Here is a 21,475-nt window from a genome sequence, read left to right on the forward strand (position 1 = left end):
CTCTTTTCAAGTTACTCAGCTTCTGGTATTCTCATATAGTAACAAAAAACAGATTAAGACATCTATTATTTTTCACTTTTATTCAGTCTTCCAAATCTAATTCATCTACAAATCCTGTCACATATTTTGAAAATATATGTCGAATCTATCCTTTTCCATCTCACTTGGCCCAAGCTACCGTCATTTCCTGTTTGGCCTACTGAAATAACAACTAGATGCCATGCCTCTTCTGTCACCCCTTGTCCATTCACATTACACAAACAAGAATTCATCAATCAAAATGATGTCCCCAAACCATATGTGAAATCAAATTTCTACCTGGTAGAAGTTCCTAATGGCTTCTACTGTACCCAAATGTAAACGCTATTGCTTATATGGCTCACTGACCTGGCCCCTGCTCGCCTCTCTGAATACAATTCCCTCCTCTCTACCTCTCTCTCATTCCTCAGAAGGCTCCAGCCACACTGGCCTTCTTGAACATACAAAGCCTTTCTCACTCAGACTCTGACTCTAATGCAATTAGGTCTGCTGCATCATTCAACCCCACTTGGCCCAGAGAGGCCTTCTCTTACCACCATGTCTAGTGGAGTATAGAAATTGCTTATTGCTTTCTTAAGTATTACCTTTCATCCAACTAAAAAATCTCAGGACAGAATCACAGTGGAAAGGAGTGAGAGCTTTAAATGTCTTCATTGTCAAGAGTATTAGAGGAAAATAAAACCCCAAAATAAGAATCTTGCCGGGCATGGTGGCATATGCCTGTAATCCCAGCAGCGCAGGAGGCTGAGGCAGGAGGATTGGGAGTTCAAAGCCAGCCTCAGCAAAAGCGAGGCATTAAGCAACTCAGTGAGACTCTGTCTCTAAATGAAATACAAAATAGGGCTGGGTATGTGGCTCGATGGTTAAGTGTCCCTGAGTTCAATCCGTGGTACCAAAAAAAAAAAATCTTGACTCAGCTTCTTCATTCATTTTTACTTTAAAATTATAATTTCATAAAACCTTTTTTAAAAATTTTTACTTTTTATATTTTTTAGTTGTAGATAGACACAATATCTTTATTTATTTATTTATTTTTATGTGGTGCTGAGGATCAAACCCAGTCTCACACTTGCAAGGCAAGCACTCTACCACTGAGCTGTAGCCCCAGCCCTCATAGGACCTTTGAACTTCTTTTTCCTGATGCAACCAGGAGTCAACTAAAGTTGACCCCCTGACATTAACAGATTTAATATTTAATGTTTCTCGCCCTTAGAGGCCCAACAGGGCCACAATCTAGTAACTTGTGAGTTTGCAGGAGGATAAATTGAGTTATTCCTAGTAGCAGATGGTGAGTAGCTTGAATTACAGTCTTTGTCCTTCACAATTATATGCTCTTCTAGCAAGGTATTTATTTTATCTCAATTTCATAAAAAAAATGAGCTAAAATCATAGTAGTATTAGAAAATCGAGAAATTTAAGAACATCTTAAAATGTATCCTTCCCAAATAGTTTTCCCCCTCAACCCACATTGATACAAAAGAAAGAAGCAGATCACAGTCCAACTAAATTGTCTACCTGGTTAACTGCAGTGATTCTTTAGGAATGCCATAATTAATACCAAATATTATGGTTCCAATAAGGCTATTATGAACGTATAATCATAAAGATTAGCACAGAAAAATGAAGAGACCATTTTAAACATGCAAGTGGCTGAGTCACAGTATTTGGTACAGAACAGGAAAGCTTCTAAATTTAAAAATAAAGATAGCATAATATTGGTATTACAAGTGTCCTGTGAGCATTGGATAATACATGCTATATAACTGTCAACTACTTTAGGAAAGAAGGAATTAGCAACACCAATCTAGAAACAGCTCTTAGACCAAGTAGGGAAGAGAGGAATAAAGAACTCAGGATTTCCTAGCTTGGACCTGGAACGTCCCCAAAAGCCTACATGTTAAAGGCTTGTCCCCATTAGGAAGTGGTGGGACCTTTATGAGGTGGCTAGTGGGAGGACTTCCAGTCAGCTGGGGCCATGCCTTAGAGGGGACAGTGGACCCCAGTTCCTCACTTTTGCATCCCAGACACCACAAGAAGAGCAGTTTTATTACTCCTGTATGATGTGCTGCCTCCCTACCAGAGGCCTACAAGCAAAGGGTCCACTGGTGATGGACTGAAACCTCCAAAACTACAAGCAAAAACAAACCTTTCTCTCATTAAGTTGACTTATCTCGCTTATTTGTTATAAGAAAGCTGACGAACACAGAGGGTAAAGAGTGAAAGAGGAAATGCTATTCAATTCTCTGTGTATACACCAAGAGTCCAGAACTGTGCTCAGTGCTAAGTGGAATACAAAAGCAGCCCATAGGGTGATCTCTGCCTTCAATGACATTATAGACTGTATGGCAGAGACAAAAACTACATATTGGGACAACTGGGGGATCCCCATGGCATTGTATAATAACATGCCCATTAGCTACATTTAGTTGGTAGGTACATCTGAGGTCAGATTATGATGAAAATAGGATGCTAGAAAAACAAATTATGTTATATAACAGGCAAGTGAGCAGTACTACTAAGATAAGTTTCAGAAAGATAAATCTGGTAGCAGAGGGAAGCATGGATTAACAGAGGAAGAGACTGCAGGTAGATAAGTCACAAAGCTCTTGCAGTAACTAAACATGAGAAAATGAGGGCCTAACTGGTATGGTTGCTATGGAAATTGAACCATGCTTGAATTCAAGAGACATCATATAGGAAACCAGCTCTTCAGTGTTTCAGTGTAATGTTCCAAAGTTCTTGTGGTTTATCGTCTCCTCCTTTGAGTAACTCACTGATAAAAAACTGCCTGAGAAATAATATTCTTCACTAAGTCACAGAATGGCAGGCCAAAGAGGACAGGGAATGGCCTGGATAAATGAATACAGTAGCTATCTCAAAATTCCTGATACTGAGTCACAAAGTTGTTTAAAAGATCAGATGACTTGGTCACTTTCTCTGCAAATCTAATTATTAATGGAGTCAACCACAGTGCACCAAGCTGAGGTAAGAAGAAGTTGATGTGGTGACACTAAAAACTGCCTGAGTTCACCTGGTCATCTGTATATAACCCGTAAATAGGAATACATAAGGTCCAGGGAGCTGGTGTCCTACAAAGACTGCATTTATGTACTTTTGCAGTGCTAGGAGTCAAACCCAGGGCCTCACACATGCCAGGCAAGCACCCTACCACTGAGCTACAGCCCTAGCTTTTCTTATTATTATTTTGAGAGTCTTGTTAAGTTTCCCAGGCTGGCCTTGAACTTGCCATCCTTCTGCCTCAACCATCCAAATAGCTGGGATTATAGGTGTGCCTCACCCTGCTCAGGAAAAGAAGACTTTATAGCAGCTACTTTCCTTCAAATTGAAGAACATATCAGGAAAGTTATTTAAAGGAAGAGAAGGGAAGGGAAGTTAAGGAAAGAGAGGAAGAGGCGGGAAGAGAAGAACAATGCTCTCAGCACTCCTTATCCGACACATCCAGCTGCTCCCACGTCTCCCCAAGAGACACTGTTCACTCTGCCCCACTATTTGTCCCTACTGCCACAGGGATGATTCTAACATTCTCCCAACTAGTCTGCCTGTTTGTTACCAGTTTCTTCACATTTCGTTCTCTCCCTCTGTCTCTCCAAGGCCATCTTCCTAAAACAACCTTGAGCATGTCATTGTCTAAAGGTATCCTGTGACCCACAGGTCAAAGGTTAGCATATACCCTAACCACAAAACACCCTTCAGACAAACCACACCTACCTTTCAACTTCACCTGTCACCTTGATCCCTCATGCCCAGTTTTCACATAGAACTGTTCCCCATTTTCCAAATAAGTTCTTTTTTACAATGCTTCTGCTACTTATGTATACTATTTTCACTGCCTAAAATATCATTCCTTCTCTTCTCTTGCTCAGCTTTCAAGACTCAAATATCAAGTGTCACTTTATCTTTCAAGCCATCCCTATAACTGCTTCCCTCCTGCTTATGCATCCAGTCCCATTTATGACCCTATAAGGACCCTCCTATAGCAATTATTCCTATACCTGGCCTCTCCCCTGCTTCTCAGTGAACATTATAAGAAAAAAGATTAAATCACTGACACTTAGCAATATGCTCACCACCAGCTGATGCTTTTTCATGAACATGTAAATTTGAATTGGAGGAGTTCCATCATCAGACAGGTTGGTTCTACAGGAATGAATCAATGAACAGACCTGCATGCCTTGCAGGATGGACCCAGGACTCCACAAGTTACTGTTCTGGTTTAGATTTTTGTGTTTAAAATATACTGGGGAAAGGAGTGTCAAATAAAACACTATTTTCCATCTCACATGGAAATACATAATAGATGTTGATGAAAGTACTGACGTATTTGGCCATAAGTAGTAAGTATTGCAAAACTAAATCCTTAAAGTACTCAAAGTTTTCCAAATAATGCCAACATGCACCTGAACTAATATTAACACAAAAACACACCTTTAAGAAAATATCTATTGATAGGTTTATTGCTCAAAAGTTCAGATGCTTAGAACTTACATATAACAGGACTCAAATCAAATTCAAGGAAATGATATGAAATCACTGTGACAAATGAAAGACTCTTCCTGATGTCTCCTCTACAAGTTGTTAAATCTAAAGAAGATTAAAACTACAAGAAAGTAGCTAAGGTGCTCCAAAAGGAGTTAGCAGGCTAGGTCGGCTAATTAATCAAATAATAAAGTTTAAAACAAAAACATGTTCTTTTGTATTCATATATGGTTTTTCTTCTTACTTTCCTACTAGTGATATCTCAGGTTATAATGCAGTGATCGTGGAAGACCACAATATTTAAAGTTGAAAAATTTACCCAGGATTCAAGAACTAACAATATAATACATAGCATTCTGCTGTGTGTGAGGTAATGGCCCCCACAGCAAGTTGCCCTGAGAGGCTATGGTGGGCACCAACAGTGGAAAAGCAGCACGGTACAGGTACAAATTCTCCTACTGGGCTCCACTAGTCCTCTTCTTGAAAGATGCCACACCTTTAGTACTCCAAATACTAGAGTCAGCTTTACTGTCTTTGCTCTGAAATGAAAAAAAAATTATTCTCGAACAAGAATGCCTCAGTAGCAAGTGTGCTGAGCAAGAGCTTTTGTCTTCTTTTCTTTACCCTAAAAAAGCCTAAACATGGCACCAAAAACCAAATCAAGATACCACAATTATATTTATAATTCCTTGACTGAAACCATTGATTTTACTATCATGGCATCTGAATGATAAACTAGCATTATCTTAAAGCAAGACTTACTTCTCCATGTCAAAATCACATAAATAGAAATACTGCATTTTAAAATACTGTACTATTTTCTCCCCACAAAAATTAACTGACTAAAATGTCAACAGGACTGAGTTTGAGAAACCCTCCCGTGGAGCAACAGGATGAAAGGAATTCAGGATCCTGTGTTGCTGAGCCCACATCCTATTATTAAATAGTATCACATGAAAAAGAAAAAAAAAACAATTATCTCTTATTGAAACCACTGTATTTTGGGATCAAATTTGCTATGGCAAATTTAAATGAATACTCCTATATTCCCATAAACCCCACTGTAAGTTGAAAATATTTTAACTCAAAAATGCATTTTAAAAAACCTATCAAAAATTATATCATAGCTTAGCAACACAACACACTGCAGAGTACTGATTATTTACCCTTGTGATCATCATCTGGGAGCTCACTGCTACAAACTTGTGCCATAAGAGCATCCATCATACTATATACCACATATCACTAGCTTAGGACAACATCAAAATTCAAAATTGAAAGTATAGGAGCTGTGCTCCTGAAGATCAGAACCAGTCTGATGGGCTAACCAAGAAAACTCTGTACTGCCACAAGAAGTCCTGGAATTCCTATGGACAACTGACTGTGCCACATTGCCATTCTTCCCATTTCTGAACGTCAGCTTCTGTGGCGCTATATCTTCCCAATTGCTCCTGTACACTGGTGTGAGATGAGCAGATAAGTATTCACAGGACTATGAGGAATAATTCCTAACTTGAAAGACAGAAACACACATTATCCAGAGACCTTTGACTTTGAGCAGATGTAGTACTTGGAGCCTTGGAAAGACTCCCTTGGAAGGGACAGCATGTTTTTATTTGGGAATACAGGTGATCATAGATACAGAATGGCCAGCAGGGCACACAAGGACACTGCTAACCTGTCTAAAAAATTTTTTCCTCCTTTCATACACACAAGAATTTTAACGGGCACATGGCTACTAAGCTACAGATTATTCTTCCTCGTTACCCTGCATCTGAGTGTGGCCACAGATAAAATTTTTGTCAATGGAACGTGATCAAAAATGATGTGTGCAACGTCCTGTTTTCTTAAAAGAACACTACTTGTCCTCCACTTTTCCATGAAATTTCCCCTTCTTCTGCATTGCAACATGGATGGGGTGTAGACTTAGCTTTAACCACATACATGAGGACAATGTCCTAGGGAATGGTGAAAAAAAGGACCCACATAGAATCGTGTCACTGAGTGATATCATAGAGCTGAGATACCTGCCTTTTGGAACAAATTTTATTCTCTCTGAACTGAGATCTGTAAGAGAAATATACTATCTTATTTAAACCACTGTATTTCTTATGGTTTCTCTCTTATATACTCCTTGTTTTTTTAAATAGAAACTTTTTAAAAAGCCTTGTATCACTCAATGTCACAAATAAATTATTTTGTCTGAAATTCATTTACTTTTGCTCAAACTAAATCCCTTAGTCAAAGCAAGGCAACAGGAAAAAAAAAAAAAAAAGAGCAAGCCTATAGAGTTTTGATTGCAATTCCTGCAAAAGGAACATATTCTAAACTTTTCTCAACATGCATAAACCAAACATCAAATAAGGTCTGAGGATGTAGCTCAATTGGTAGGCTTCCCTTGCATGCACAGGCCCTGGGTTCAATCCCCAACACCACAAACCCCCTTCCCACCCTCTAAAAAAAAAAAATCAAATCAATTTGTTTATGCTTCCAATGAATTTCCTCTGACTGGTTATACTGTTGTGATAATATCAACTGAGCGTCACTGTTAACTATTAAACTGTCCATACTTTAATGAACAAAAGTAGTCTGTTTGGTGCTAAAAAGCAATACTAGTAACTCTTACAGATAAAAAGGATCATAAAATCTGACTGAGCAGTAACATCCTCGGACAAAAGACTCCTGGTCCTATCTCCCTATGACCAGCTCACACACAGTGACTGGTCAAGAGTAAAACAGTTTGATTACAGCATTAGATGCCCTTCAGGGATGACCTCACATCTTAGAGGTGATTAAAGAGTAGTGGATCAGCATAACTCAAAACTCAAACATTCTAATCAGTCAGAGCAGAGAATTTAATTTTACCATCATTCTTAACAGTGAATTAATTTTGATTAGCCTAAATTCAATTATTTGTTGATATAATGGCTCTTGGTTTCTCTGGCTCTGCTTCCATTCTATTTAATCAGTGACATTTTTAAATTGGGACAACTATCTTTGGACATGCAGTCTTCACACAACTTGGCTAAAAATCTTCCTTTTCAGTCATAGTAACCTGTCAATATAAATTTGTGAAACCTAGGCTGATTTCACTAGTTTGTCTCTTGCCATAACGTGAAAAGCAATGGACCACTGAGTGAGAGCTAAGTAGGGTGACAACTTCTTCACAGAGTAGTTGTAAGTTACAGGGTTTAACTAACACACACACACACACACACACACACACACTACAGCTTAGGGGTTAAGAACACTGTCTCTGCAGTAAGACAGGCCCACTGTGATGCCGACATGTTATCTGCCTAACTGAATGACTTCAGCCAAGTTTCTTAACCAGTAAGTCACACACTATTAACATTAATAGAGTTACTGTTAAAAAGTTTTGGAGATAGATGATAGTGGCAGTTGGACTATGAATGCACTTAATGCCACTGAATTGTGTGCTGAAAAGAGTTAAAATAGTAAATTTTATGTGATATATATATATATTTATATTTATTTTTATTTTATGCCAATGAAAGAAAAAGAAAAAATTAAAGGCCATAAGAATTAGTTTAATGGTGCTTAGTAGAGACCCAGGAACGTTATAGGTACTCAGTAAATAATGGGAGTATTATATTTAATGTATTTATTAACTATTTTAAAATTGCATTTGGGAGTTCCTCACAAAATGTAAAGGCTGCACAATTACATCATTATTAATGGCAGCAGCTATTTTTTGAGAGAGAGAGAGAGAGAGAGAGAGAGAGAGAGAGAGAGAGAGAGAAATTTTTTTAATATTTATTTTTTAGTTTTTGGTGGACACAACATCTTTATTATTTTTATGTGGTGCTGAGGATCGAACCCAGCGCCCCGTGCATGCCAGGCGAGCGTGTTACCACTTGAGCCACATCCCCAGCCCAACTGCTATGTTTTTTACATAGATCCAACACATTACTTAAGTGTCTAGAAAACCTGAAAGAATGATCATAGCACACACCTTGCACAAACACAGAGACACAGGGTAGCAGTTCTCTTAACTTTGGAAAAATGAGCCGTTCACATTCAAGCATGATTCTAAAGAGGCTTTTAAATTTGATTGAAAACAATTTTCTGGGTTTATTCTTTCTTTCTTTCTTTCTTTTGGCAGTACTGAGTATTGAACCCAGGGACGCTTTATCACTGAGCTAAATCCCCTATATCTCCAGTACTTTTTTGTTTTTTATTTTAAGACAGAGCCTTGCCACATTGCCCAAACTGGCCTCAAACTTGTAATGCTCTTGTCTCAGCCTCCCAAATGGCTGAGTATAGATGTGCACCACCATGCCTGGTTATTAGCATTTATTTTTAGATGTAATAAATATTCCTTTGTTCCTAATTTTATTCTTTTATAAACTCCATTTTAGTAACACAAAGATAAATTCAACCAAGACTTGAACAAATATGCTAACTATAATTCTTTTCTATTTATTAAAAGACTGAGATAGTTGTATAAGACACACAGCTCACAAGTCCATACACTCATACATATATACATATATACACATAAATATATACATACATATGCACAGATAGCACAGATCAACACAAAATGTATGACAGAAATGATTATGATGATGGAAAATACTTTCTTATCCCTTTATTTATAAATGAGGAAAGTTAAGTGTTACAAGGTTAGATGATCTGATTACGGTCTCACAGTAAGCTGACTACAGAAATGTAACTGCAGCTTGCAGAGCCTCAAACGCAGCATGCAAAGGACTTGCCCCTGTGTCTATTCTTTCGCATGTATTTCCCCTGCCTGAAATTCCTTTCTCCGTTCAGTTGCCCTCTTTGGAAAATCTTTCCTGGTTCTCCCAGAATGAAAATGGCACCCTGCCTTTTCGCTTCTGAAGCACCCCTTTAAGCCCCAGGACCAATCCCACTGAATCCTATCCACCTTTCTTCCTTCTCCTTTAGATCCAGGACAACTGCAGGACATCAAATATGGTCTCAGTATCCCCACACCCAGCCCAGAACCTGGAAACAGGAGGCACTCTCAGAACATCTGTTGAGTAAGTAAACCAACCAACCAACCAACACAGTCTTCTCCAAAGGCAGGCAGGAAAGGTGGGGTCAAGGACACAGGTGGGAAGTCAGCCTTGGAGTGAATGCAGAACACACCTTTGCTAAAGGCAGGAGCAAAGCAGAGGAGGATGAGGATAAAGATTTTTAAGAAAGGCAATGAAACCTTGAATGAGTTCATGCTGAGTGCTTATTTTGATCATAAAAACAGGGCAAAGAGGACATCAGATTATTGTTCTCATCCATGTCAAATGACCTCATGCTTCTTAAGGTACATTAACTTCAAAATAATTACTGACTACCTGGAACATGATGTGTTTATTCAGCTATCTTTTGTTCCTGGAGTTCTGGACTGTCTCATGAGAAACAAATAATGAGAAATTGTTTCAACAAATTTAGGTATGATTTAATGTATGCATTGGTACTGTGATAGTAGATTTTTAATATAGACCTCTAACTCATTAAATACACCATTTCTGAAACTTTAAACTTCCTTGAGTATTCACTATAGAGAACTAGAAGCCCTGCATTTGCGTTGGCTGTAGCATTTACTAGACAGCACCTGAGACTAACCTATTATCAAACTGAAGGGGCACCAGAGCAAGGCTAAAAACAAACAACTCAGACAACAAATGATGTTGGGGCAGGAACCAGAAGACAGGAACGGCCAAGTCACAGAACTCTAGGTGCACCCTGGGACAAACCATTTCCACAATATCGAGGAGTGGAGTTTTACTGCCATCAACAGGACAGCAGGCATTCTTCAGGCTAGTATAAAACTGTGCAGAAACCATCCCCAAACAGATTCTGTTCAGGTCTTCAGACTTCTAACCTGGTCGTTGACTGCAGAAATGACATCCCTAACTTTAGTCCTTCCTTATGTCACCATCTGTAAGCATAGAAACTAGACCTTTGAGCTCAGTGGGCGTGTCAGACGCCAAGGGAGGTAATGTTCCCTTTCCAGTCTCAGGTATGAGGTTTTCCACTTCCCCTTTTGCCCTGCGGTACCCCAAGTCCTGCAGGGACAGTGGCAGGTGGAGACGCTAGAGCCCAAGTTAGTCCTTCTTTTCTATAACGGCAGAGAAGGAAGGGGGAGCCGTCCTTCCGAAGGACAAGGAAATACTTACCTAATCAGCCTGCTGCTAAACAAAAAACTGGTTTTTCAACTCTCTAATAAATAGATCCTAATTCTGGATTATTATTATTTTTTGATTCTCTGTGAAGCCTCTTTTCTCCATTCCTCTTCTCCCCGTTTGTGAACCACCACCCCCCGCCCCCCAAAAAAAAAGCTGAACACTGAAGTAAATGGAATGGACAGGACAATTTTTGAGGGAAAAAAATTCAAAAGTAAGCAAACAAATACAATATGCACAAAATATCTTTTAAAAAATAATAAAGTGCTGTATAATAAAGTTTCCCATGAGCCACTCTGAATCACGGTGATGACAGATTTAAAAACTGCACAGGGAAGCTTTCTCAGACTATGGAAAAGGCTTTCTACTCCTCATGTGGGGCAATTTGATCCTTAGTAAACAGAGGTGGTCAGACTATGGCCAACTGTGGCAGCAGACAGTCATGGCCACAGCGGTGGCCATGGCAATCCAGAAATGGAGTGTGGGAACGAATTTTCCTGAAAGAAGGCAAACGCGATGAGGAACAAGATGGGATTTTGCTGCGGCTGCTTCTAGAAAGTGAGCCCCCTAGGTTAGACAGGAAGGAGTCAAATTACCTCTGCAGGAGGAAATAGCTCAATATAATCTGCATACACACAGGTTATATCCTAAGATCTCCCCACATGTAAAATGACTAAAAATGAGTTCAGCAAGGTTGTGGAATACAAGACCAATTTAGAAAGAGCAAATTCATTTTTAGATATTAGCAATTAAGAAGAAAAGTTAGATTAAGAAAATAATACCATTCACAATAGCATCAACAAAATATTTCAAAACAAATTTAAAAAAAAAGGGCAAGTCTTTTGTACACTGAAAACTATAAATATTATGGAGAAAAATTAAAGACCTAAATAAATGAGAACTTTCTGTTTTCACAGATTGGAAGACTCAATATTAAGGTGGCACACTCCTCAACTGATTGAGAGATTGAATGTAATCCCTATTAACATTCTACTGTCATATACATTCTGTTATTCTTTCTGCCAGGTGGGGACAATCAGATCAATGACATGTACTTCAATTTAGCCCTATATATACAGTCTCCATGAAGAGTCAGTTTCAGGATTTATACAAAGTAGATAAAAAATATCAGTCACTACTGGTGAAAACCACTCTCCTTCTATCTTTTCTAACTAGCCAAATTCTCAGAGATGATGTTTGAAGACTGCCTAAATATTGCTAAAGATATAAAAAGCTTTTCTGCACAGTGACCAAAGAATGACCTCTGCCCAACCACGTCTAGGTTAACAAGCTCAGAAATAAATGGCCATAATACAGAAAAGTAAACATGTTAACCAGGAAGACAATTAACATCTATAGTATTGAGCTGACAAATAAAGTTCTGATATCCACAGGGGTAGGCCTGGGTTACCCAAAAGACTAATGAGCATGTGTTGAAAACACCAGTGGACAGGCCATCAAAAGTATGGGAAAGGTAACTTGGGAAAGATGAAATGTCCAAGACTTAAAAAGAAAATTAGATATAATAGGAAAATCAAAACTTTGTTGAACTTCCTTATACTTGTTTAGAATGTAGTATTGCATTTAGTCTGAATTACATAATGCTTTAATTGATTAAGTCTATAAAGGTCTTATTCTAGCCCTGTCTGTTGAGAGGGCATGTTGGAAAGTGATTTGTTTTGTTTTGGTTTCGGTTTTGGTACTGGTGACTGAACCCTGGGGCTCTTCACCACCAAGCCACATCCCCAGCCCTTTTTAAAATTTTTAAAAAATATATTTAGTTGTAGATGGACACAATACCTTTATTTTATTTATTTATTTTTATGTGTTGCTGAGAATCGAACCCACTGCCTCAACATGCTAAGCAAGTGCTCTACCAATAAGCTACAACACCAGCCTCCTTTGTTAAATTTTTTATTTTAAGATAGGGTCTCGCTAAGCAGCTTAGGACCTCATTAAGTTGCTGAGGCTGGCCTCAAATTTGCAATGCTTCTGGCTCAGCCTCCCAAGCAGCTAGGATTACAGGAATGTGCCATCACCCCCAACTAAGTGGTTTTGATTTGTTTTAATGACAAAAATTCAAGATCAAGATTCATGACTTTATTAAAAGATAAAAGCAAATATGTTTGTGCTATTTTATTTAAAATAAAATTTCAAATATCTTTCCTAACTTCTATAGTATTCTGGCATAAAAATTGTCCATATACACTGGGTGCAGTGGTGCACACCTGTAATCCCAGTAGCTCGGGAGGATCATGAATTTAAAGCCAGCCTTAGCAAAGGCAAGGTGCTAAGTAACTCAGTAAGACCCTGTCTCTAATAAAATACAAAATTGAGTTGGGGATGCAGCTCAGTGGTTTAGTGCTCCTGAGCTCAATCCCTGGTACCATGCACTGCCTCCGCAAAAGAACTGTCCATATACAAACACAAAATGATTTAATGAAAAAAGCACATTTTATGAACTTCACAAAAAGCACGTGCTTGTGAATCACAAGCAGCAATCTGCTTCTAGAGTTTCAGAGAACCCATGTTATTTCATGCTTTGTTTAGAATCAAGGTGTGTAGAGGTTATCTATCAAAGCTCTCTAAATCTGTCAAGAAATCCTCCCAAGAAAACTTTTGAGGGATTCCAAATAATAATGGTGGATCTAGGAAAATATTCTAAGTACTTTGTAAATGACAATATCAATCATTATCATGACAGCTAACATTTATTAGGCAGTAAGATTTTCTAGACATTATATAAAGAACTTTTATATACTACCTTAATTATTAAAACAATGCCATAAATTAATTTTTATTATTATTTCAAAACCCAGGTTCGGAGCACTTACAGTAATTTGCTCAAGGTAATCCAACAGGACTGAAATTAGAACCAAATCTGCCAGAGTCCGATTCAACCACCATCTGACTCAGGGAAAGGATAAGCCTGAGCCTTTATGAACAAGGCAATTATAGCCTTCAATAGCAGGATGCCATCTTTGTCTGGGTTATTTTCATCAACTCTGCAGCAAACATATTGCTGTTACCACACTGTTAAGGCTGTATTAATATGTTGATATAAAATCCAACAAGGTAATTATAATAGAATTCTAAAACGTCTTATAAATTTCCAGCTATCAGGCAAAGAACTGCAAAGTGAAATGTAGCAGTTTCTTTCTAACTCAGTGTATTATAGAATCCTTTTAATAATTCAATTATATGTTTAGGTACTCCAGGGATGTAATTATGGAAAGAAGTATTTTAAGAAAAAACCCTTTCTTCATTTTGACAGAAAACATGTTTTAACTTTCAAATTTCTCACATTATCCAACTCATATAAGGGAAAGCACCTTTTAGGTTATAGGAAGAAGTACTGGGATAGCAGGATTAGATGCATTATAGGAAAACCAAACTCAAAATGCACAGCAATAAAAAAGGATGAGAAGGAGGGAGGATCCAAGTTTCCTAGAGAAGCCATCTTTCTCTAGGTACAAGAACCTAGAATGACTCAAAGGCTTATTCCAGTTTCAAACGCAAAGAGCTAAGGTAGTTTGATAATTTAAGACTGAAACAAACTTACCTTTAGGAGAGCCAAGGCAACATGAAAGATTATGTTCAAACCCTGAAAGATAAAAGGGACAGTGAAAATCAATACTATCACACCTACAACTGTTTTATTAAGTACTACCCAAGACTTCCATACATCATTAATAAAATTCCTAATTGCTTTAATCTTCAAATACAATACTAATTAAACCATAAGATTTTTTGAAAAGGTATTCTGCCCCTCTGAGATTCATAGTGAAAAATTTACATGCTATTTAATTAATATTCATATGAAATTATTATTTTTCTTCTATCCACTTCTGGGTTATTTGTCTGTGGCTAAGGGTTGCAAAAGTCAAGTTCCTTGCTCAAGATGGCAAAAATAACACAGAAGTCTAAAACCATTAATTGAAATTCCTAATCCTAGTTCAGACATCTGGGTGACAGAGTTAAACTGCCAGTGGCCGACAAAACCAAGCCAGTCCATGCTCCTGATGCTCAAGGGATTTCCAACGTAGTCCTTAGTGTTGCATTGTTTGTTCTAGTGCTTTCTTTGAAGTGCAAAAACTAGAGGTGGAAATCAGGGGCTATCAGCCAGACTTCCTTTTCCTTTTCTTTACTAAAAAGCCAGAGCACTATTTCAGTAGGGATAAACTAAACAGCCTCTGGAGAAGAAACACTGGAGCTGAGGTCTGGGCTCAGCCTAAAGACTGAAGGAGATGTTGAGCAGTTACATTTAGGAGATAGGGAACCTTCAGAGTTAAGGTGACAAAATCAGAAACAGGCTGCAGGGAAAGGTGCTGTTTTCTCACCATGTAAGTCATCACACATGAGAGGAAAGATCTTTCAAGTGTGAGCTGATAGCTTCCAAAACTATAGGATTCATTCAGTGTGTTCTCTTCACCGTGGTGACAAATACCATCTATGCCTTTTGGATACAGAGCTGTATCAAACATATTATGAAATAATAAACCATGCCTTTTGTATCCAAAATCAGAAGTGATGATTAGGATTGGATCCCAGAGTGTATTCCTGTTATGATTTGCTAAGTCAGCCTTTCATATTCAACCACTAAAACTATGACACAATGTAGAAAGGGTGAATGATGAACACAAAACATTTGGTTGGCTAAGCTATAAAATTAAACTAAAGGTTTTGATTTTGGGATTACTCAGTCAATTCTTTAAGAAACCAAAAATGGTAGGAAGTAAGTATAACCAGGACAGGAGACAAAAACAAATTGACATAGTTCATTATCATACCAAATGATGATTCTAGACCTGCTGTGATTATAATCTGCCAGTTAGAAAAAAGAAAGAAGACTATTCTAGATCAAGAAACTTGGATTATAATTAAGCAAAATTGGTTCTCACCCACTAGCTGATGCCCACCTGCCAAATCTCTTTGTTGTTGTTGTTGGTTCAAAAGAATTCATTTTGACATAATTTTAAAAGCAAGGAATATAATTTGTCCAAATTCAGTCCCCAGGTCTTCCCCTTCCCCTCCCTTCCTCCCACTCCCTGTTCCTGTCCCTCTACTCTACCAGTCTATCTGCTATTTACTTATATCTTATTGGTCTATCTGCTATTTACTTCTATATATTTTTTTTAAATTAGTGTCTTGTTGGATGTATATGATGGTGAGATTCACTGTTAGGTCAGATTCATTCTACCGTCTTTTCCTACCCCATTCCTTTTTCCTTCCCTTAATTTCCCTCTGTCCATTGTACTAATGGTACTTCTATCCTTTTTTTAGAACAAATCTTATTTTGGATTAGCTTCCACACATCAGAGAAAATATTTGACTTTTGACTTCTGGGGGCTGGCCTATTTCACTTAGCATGACAGTCTCCAGTACCATCCATTTACTGTCAAATGCTATAATATCATTATTCTTTATGGCTGAGTGATAATCTGTTGTGTATATATAGCACATTTTCTTTATCCATTCATCTGTTGAAGGGCACTTAGGTTGGCTCCATAGCTTGACTATTGTGAGTTGTGCTGATATAAACACTGAAGTGGCTGCAACACTATAGCATGCTGCTTTTAAATCTTTTGAATATATACTGAGGAGTGGGATAACTAGGTCAAATGAAGGTTCCAGTCCTAGTTTTTAGAAGCATCTCCGTACTCCTTTCCAGAGTGTTTGCACTAATTTTCAGTCCCACCAACAATGTATGAGTGTACCTTTTTCCCTGTAGCCTCACCAACATTTATTGTTCTTTGTAGTCTTGACAATTGCCATTCTGACTGGAGTGAAGTGGAATCTCAGTATGGTTTTAATTTGCATTTCCCTAATTGCTAGAGGTTTTATTTCATACATTTGTTGACCATTCATATTTCTACTTTTGAGAAATGTCTGTTTAGTTCTTTGCCCATTTATCGATCAGGTTATTTGGTTTTTTGGTGTTAAGTTTTTGAATTCTTTGTATATCCTGAATAACAATGCCCTATCTAAGGAGCAGCACCTGCCAAATCTTGCAGGACAAGATAAAGAAGACCAGCTCCCCTGCTCCCCAGTCCTTCTACCCCATATCACACTGCAAGGCAGCAATAACTTCTCACAACCAGTGTTTCTCAACCTGCCACCAGGACTAGATCCAACAAGCTTCTTAAGTTGATGCTCAAAATGTAAGCCTCTCTTGTCTCCAGTTCTCTAATCTTCATACTGCGCTGGTCTCCCCTGCTACACGAGGTTTCCACTCCTCCTTTCCTTTCCAAATCCTTGCATGCTCCTCTTTGGGAACTCCTGCACATTCACCAACTCTGCTGTTCTTCTCAACATTCCCCCCATCTCCTAGCTTCCATTGCAGCAGCGAAATCTATGATTCTCATAGGCCATACTATGATTCTTGTTTTTCAAAATGACTGTGATAAGCCCAAGATTATATATGTATTCAGTAGCCAGGATCACCCCACAAGTCTCCTTATGTTCATTTTCACCAAATAATGCTGGTGTGATATATATAGGAAGTGTTTAGCTAGTCTAAATTTTCTGTGGTTGATTCTTTTTCCTGTTTATTCAACTAGACCAATTTATGGAATTATCCTCAAAATACAGTAAGGGCCTCTTTTCTTCAATTATCTCAGAATCAAACTATGAGGTAACTAAGCCTCGAAAAAGAAACAAGAAAGTTTAAATGTCTTAAAAACTTAATATCTCTAAATACTGAAAACAACTCTCAACAACCACAAGAGAAAATTTTGTTTGGATTTTATTCTATATGTACTTCTAATCAGTTTGACAATAAGATTCTAGAGTTTATAGATAGTAGAAGTAGCAAGCTACGAAACAAAGTATGTGAGCCAAAATAAACTTTCTCTCTATTAGTGGTGTCAAGTATTAGTTTTAACATCCTTGGCAAAATATTACAGGAAGAGGAAATGGAAAATATCAATGAAAGCCAATAGCGGGAGGTAGTACAGTAAAGTGGGGGGGGGGGAATAATCAAAGAGGAAAACAAACCATGTTTAGTAACATAAATAAACAAATATGGCTGGAAGAACAACCCATATCTCAATAATAACCCTAAATGTTAATGGCTTAAACTCACCAATTAAGAGACACAGGCTAGTAGAATGGATCACAAAACAAGACCCAACAATATGCTGCCTTCAGGAGACGCATTTGATAGGAAAAGACACACATAGATTGAAGGTGAAAGGTTGGGAAAAATCATATCACTCATATGGACTTCGGAAACAAGCAGGAGTGTCCATACTCATATCAAACAAAATAGATTTCAAGCCAAAGTTAATCAAAAGGGATAAAGAGGGACACTACATACTGCTCAAGGGAACCATACACCAACAAGACATAACAATCATAAATACATATGCCCCAAACAATGGTGCAGCTATGTTCATCAAACAAACTCTTCTCAAGTTCAAGAGTCTAATACACCACCATACAATAATCATGGGAGACTTCAACACACCTCTCTCACCACTGGACAGATCTTCCAAACAAAAGTTGAATAAGGAAACTATAGAACTCAATAACATCATTAATAACCTAGACTTAATTGACATATATAGAATATACCACCCAACATCAAGCAGTTACACTTTTTTCTCAGCAGCACATGGATCCTTCTCAAAAACAGATCATATATTATGTCACAGGGCAACTCTTAGACAATATAAAGGAGTAGAGATAATACCATGCATCTTATCTGATCATGATGGAATGAAATTGAAAATCAACGATAAAAGAAGTAAGGAAAAATCATGCATCACTTGGAGAATGAACAATAGGTTACTGAATGATCAATGGGTTATAGAAGACATCAAGGAGGAAATTAAAAAATTCTTAGAGATAAATGAAAACACAGACACAACATATCGGAATCTATGGGACACATTGAAAGCAGTTCTAAGAGGAAAATTCATTGCTTGGAGTTCATTCCTTAAAAAAAGAAAAAACCAACAAATAAATGATCTAATACTTCATCTCAAAATCCTAGAAAAAGAAGAGCAAAACAACAGCAAAAGAAGTAGAAGGCAAGAAATAATTAAAATCAGAGCTGAAATTAATGAAATCAAAACAAAAGAAACAATTGAAAAAATTGACAAAACTAAAAGTTGGTTCTTTGAAAAAATAAATAAAATCGACAGACCCTTAGCCACACTAACGAAGAGAAGAAGAGAGAGAACTCAAATTACTAGCATACGGGATGAAAAAGGCAGTATCACAACAGACACTTCAGAAATACAGAAGATTATCAGAAATTATTTTGAATCCTTATACTCCAATAAAATAGAAGATAGTGAAGGCATCGATAAATTTCTTAAGTCATATGATCTGCCCAGATTGAGTCAGAAGGATATTGACAACCTAAACAGACCAATATCAATTGAGGAAATAGAAGAAACCATCAAAAGACTACCAACTAAGAAAAGCCCAGGACCGGATGGGTATACAGCAGAGTTTTACAAAACCTTTAAAGAGGAACTAATACCAATACTTTTCAAGCTACTTCAGGAAATAGAAAAAGAGGGAGAACTTCCAAATTCATTCTACGAGGCCAACATCACCCTGATTCCTAAACCAGACAAAGACACTTCAAAGAAAGAAAACTACAGACCAATATCTCTAATGAACCTAGATGCAAAAATCCTCAATAAAATTCTGACGAATCGGATACAAAAACATATCAAAAAAATTGTGCACCATGATCAGGTAGGATTTATCCCTGGGATGCAAGGCTGGTTCAATATACGGAAATCAATAAATGTTATTCACCACATCAATAGGCTTAAAAATAAGAACCATATGATCATCTCAATAGATGCGGAAAAAGCATTCGACAAAGTACAGCATCCCTTTATGTTCAAAACTCTAGAAAAACTAGGGATAACAGGAACATACCTCAATATTGTAAAAGCAATCTATGCTAAGCCTCAGGCTAGCATCATTCTGAATGGAGAAAAACTGAAGGCATTCCCTCTAAAATCTGGAACAAGACAGGGATGCCCTCTCTCACCACTTCTGTTCAACATAGTTCTCGAATCACTGGCCAGAGCAATTAGACAGACGAAAGAAATTAAAGGCATAAAAATAGGAAAAGAAGAACTCAAATTCACTATTTGCAGATGACATGATTCTATACATAGCAGACCCAAAAGGGTCTACAAAGAAACTATTAGAGCTAATAAATGAATTCAGCAAAGTGGCAGGATATAAAATCAACACGCATGAATCAAAGGCATTCCTGTATATCAGCAACAAATCCTCTGAAATGGAAATGAGGACAACCACTCCATTCACAATATCCTCAAAAAAAAAAAAAAATACTTGGGAATCAACCTAACAAAAGAGGTGGAAGACTTATACAATGAAAACTACAGAACCCTAAAGAGAGAAATAGAAGAAGATCTTAGAAGATGGAAAAATATACCCTGTTCATGGATAGGTAGAACTAACATCATCAAAATGGCGATATTACCAAAAGTTCTCTATAGGTTTAATGTAATGCCAATCAAAATCCCAACGGCATTTCTTGTAGAAATAGAGAAAGCAATCATGAAATTCATTTGGAAAAATAAAAGACCCAGAATAGCAAAAACAATGCTAAGCAGGAAGTGTGAATCAGGTGGTATAGCTATACTAGACTTCAAACTATACTACAGAGCAATAGTAACAAAAACAGCATGGTACTGGTACCAAAACAGGCAGGTGGACCAATGGTACAGAATAGAGGACACAGAAACCAATCCACAAAATTACAACTATCTTATATTTGATAAAGGGGCTAAAAGCATGCAATGGAGGAAGGATAGCATCTTCAACAAATGGTGCTGGGAAAACTGGAAATCCATATGCAACAAAATGAAACTGAATCCCTTTCTCTCGCCATGCACCAAAGTTAACTCAAAGTGGATCAAGGAACTTGATATCAAATCAGAGACATGGCGTCTGATAGAAGAAAAAGTTGGCTATGATCTACATACTGTGGGGTCAGGCTCCAAATTCCTCAATAGGACACCCATAGCACAAGAGTTAATAACTAGAATCAACAAATGGGACTTACTCAAACTAAAAAGTTTTTCTCAGCAAAAGAAACAATAAGAGAGGTAAATAGGGAGCCTACGTCCTGGGAACAAATCTTTACTCCTCACACTCCAGACAGAGCCCTAATATCCAGAATATACAAAGAACTAGAAAAATTAGACAATAAGATAACAAATAACCCAATCAACAAATGGGCCAAGGACCTGAACAGACATTTCTCAGAGGAGGACATACAATCAATCAACAAGTACATGAAGAAATGCTCACCATCTCTAGCAGTCAGAGAAATGCAAATTAAAACCACCCTAAGATACCATCTCACTCCAGTAAGATTGGCAGCCATTAGGAAGTCAAACAACAACAAGTGCTGGTGAGGATGTGGGGAAAAGGGTTCACTTGTACATTGCTGGTGGGACTGCAAATTGGTGCGGCCAATTTGGAAAGCAGTATGGAGATTTCTTGGAAAGCTCGGAATGGAACCACCATTTGACCCAGCTATTCCCCTACTCAGTCTATTCCCTAAAGACCTAAAAAGAGCATACTATAGGGACACACTGCTACATCCATGTTCACAGCAGCACAATTCACAATAGCAAGACTGTGGAACCAACCTAGATGCCCTTCAATAGACGAATGGATAAAAAAAATGTGGCATTTATACACAATGGAGTATTACTCTGCATTAAGAAATGACAAAATCATAGAATTGCAGGGAAATGGAT

At 37.7% G+C, this 21,475-nt stretch overlaps 1 protein-coding gene across 4 annotated transcripts in view; it reads right to left on the bottom strand.

Moving 5' to 3' along the window:
* Rabgap1l (RAB GTPase activating protein 1 like) overlaps positions 1-21,475 on the bottom strand; it is a 612,968-nt gene that overhangs the window by 161,745 nt on the left and 429,748 nt on the right. For all 4 annotated transcript variants that reach the window (XM_076872863.2, XM_076872862.2, XM_076872861.2 and 1 more), the window contains exon 18: positions 14,272-14,313. In XM_076872863.2, coding sequence (XP_076728978.2) covers positions 14,272-14,313 — 42 coding nt within the window. The remainder of the gene's footprint in view (positions 1-14,271; positions 14,314-21,475) is intronic.

The sequence above is a fragment of the Callospermophilus lateralis genome, chromosome 13, assembly GCF_048772815.1.
Source record: "Callospermophilus lateralis isolate mCalLat2 chromosome 13, mCalLat2.hap1, whole genome shotgun sequence".
NCBI classification, from domain to species: Eukaryota; Metazoa; Chordata; class Mammalia; order Rodentia; family Sciuridae; genus Callospermophilus; species Callospermophilus lateralis.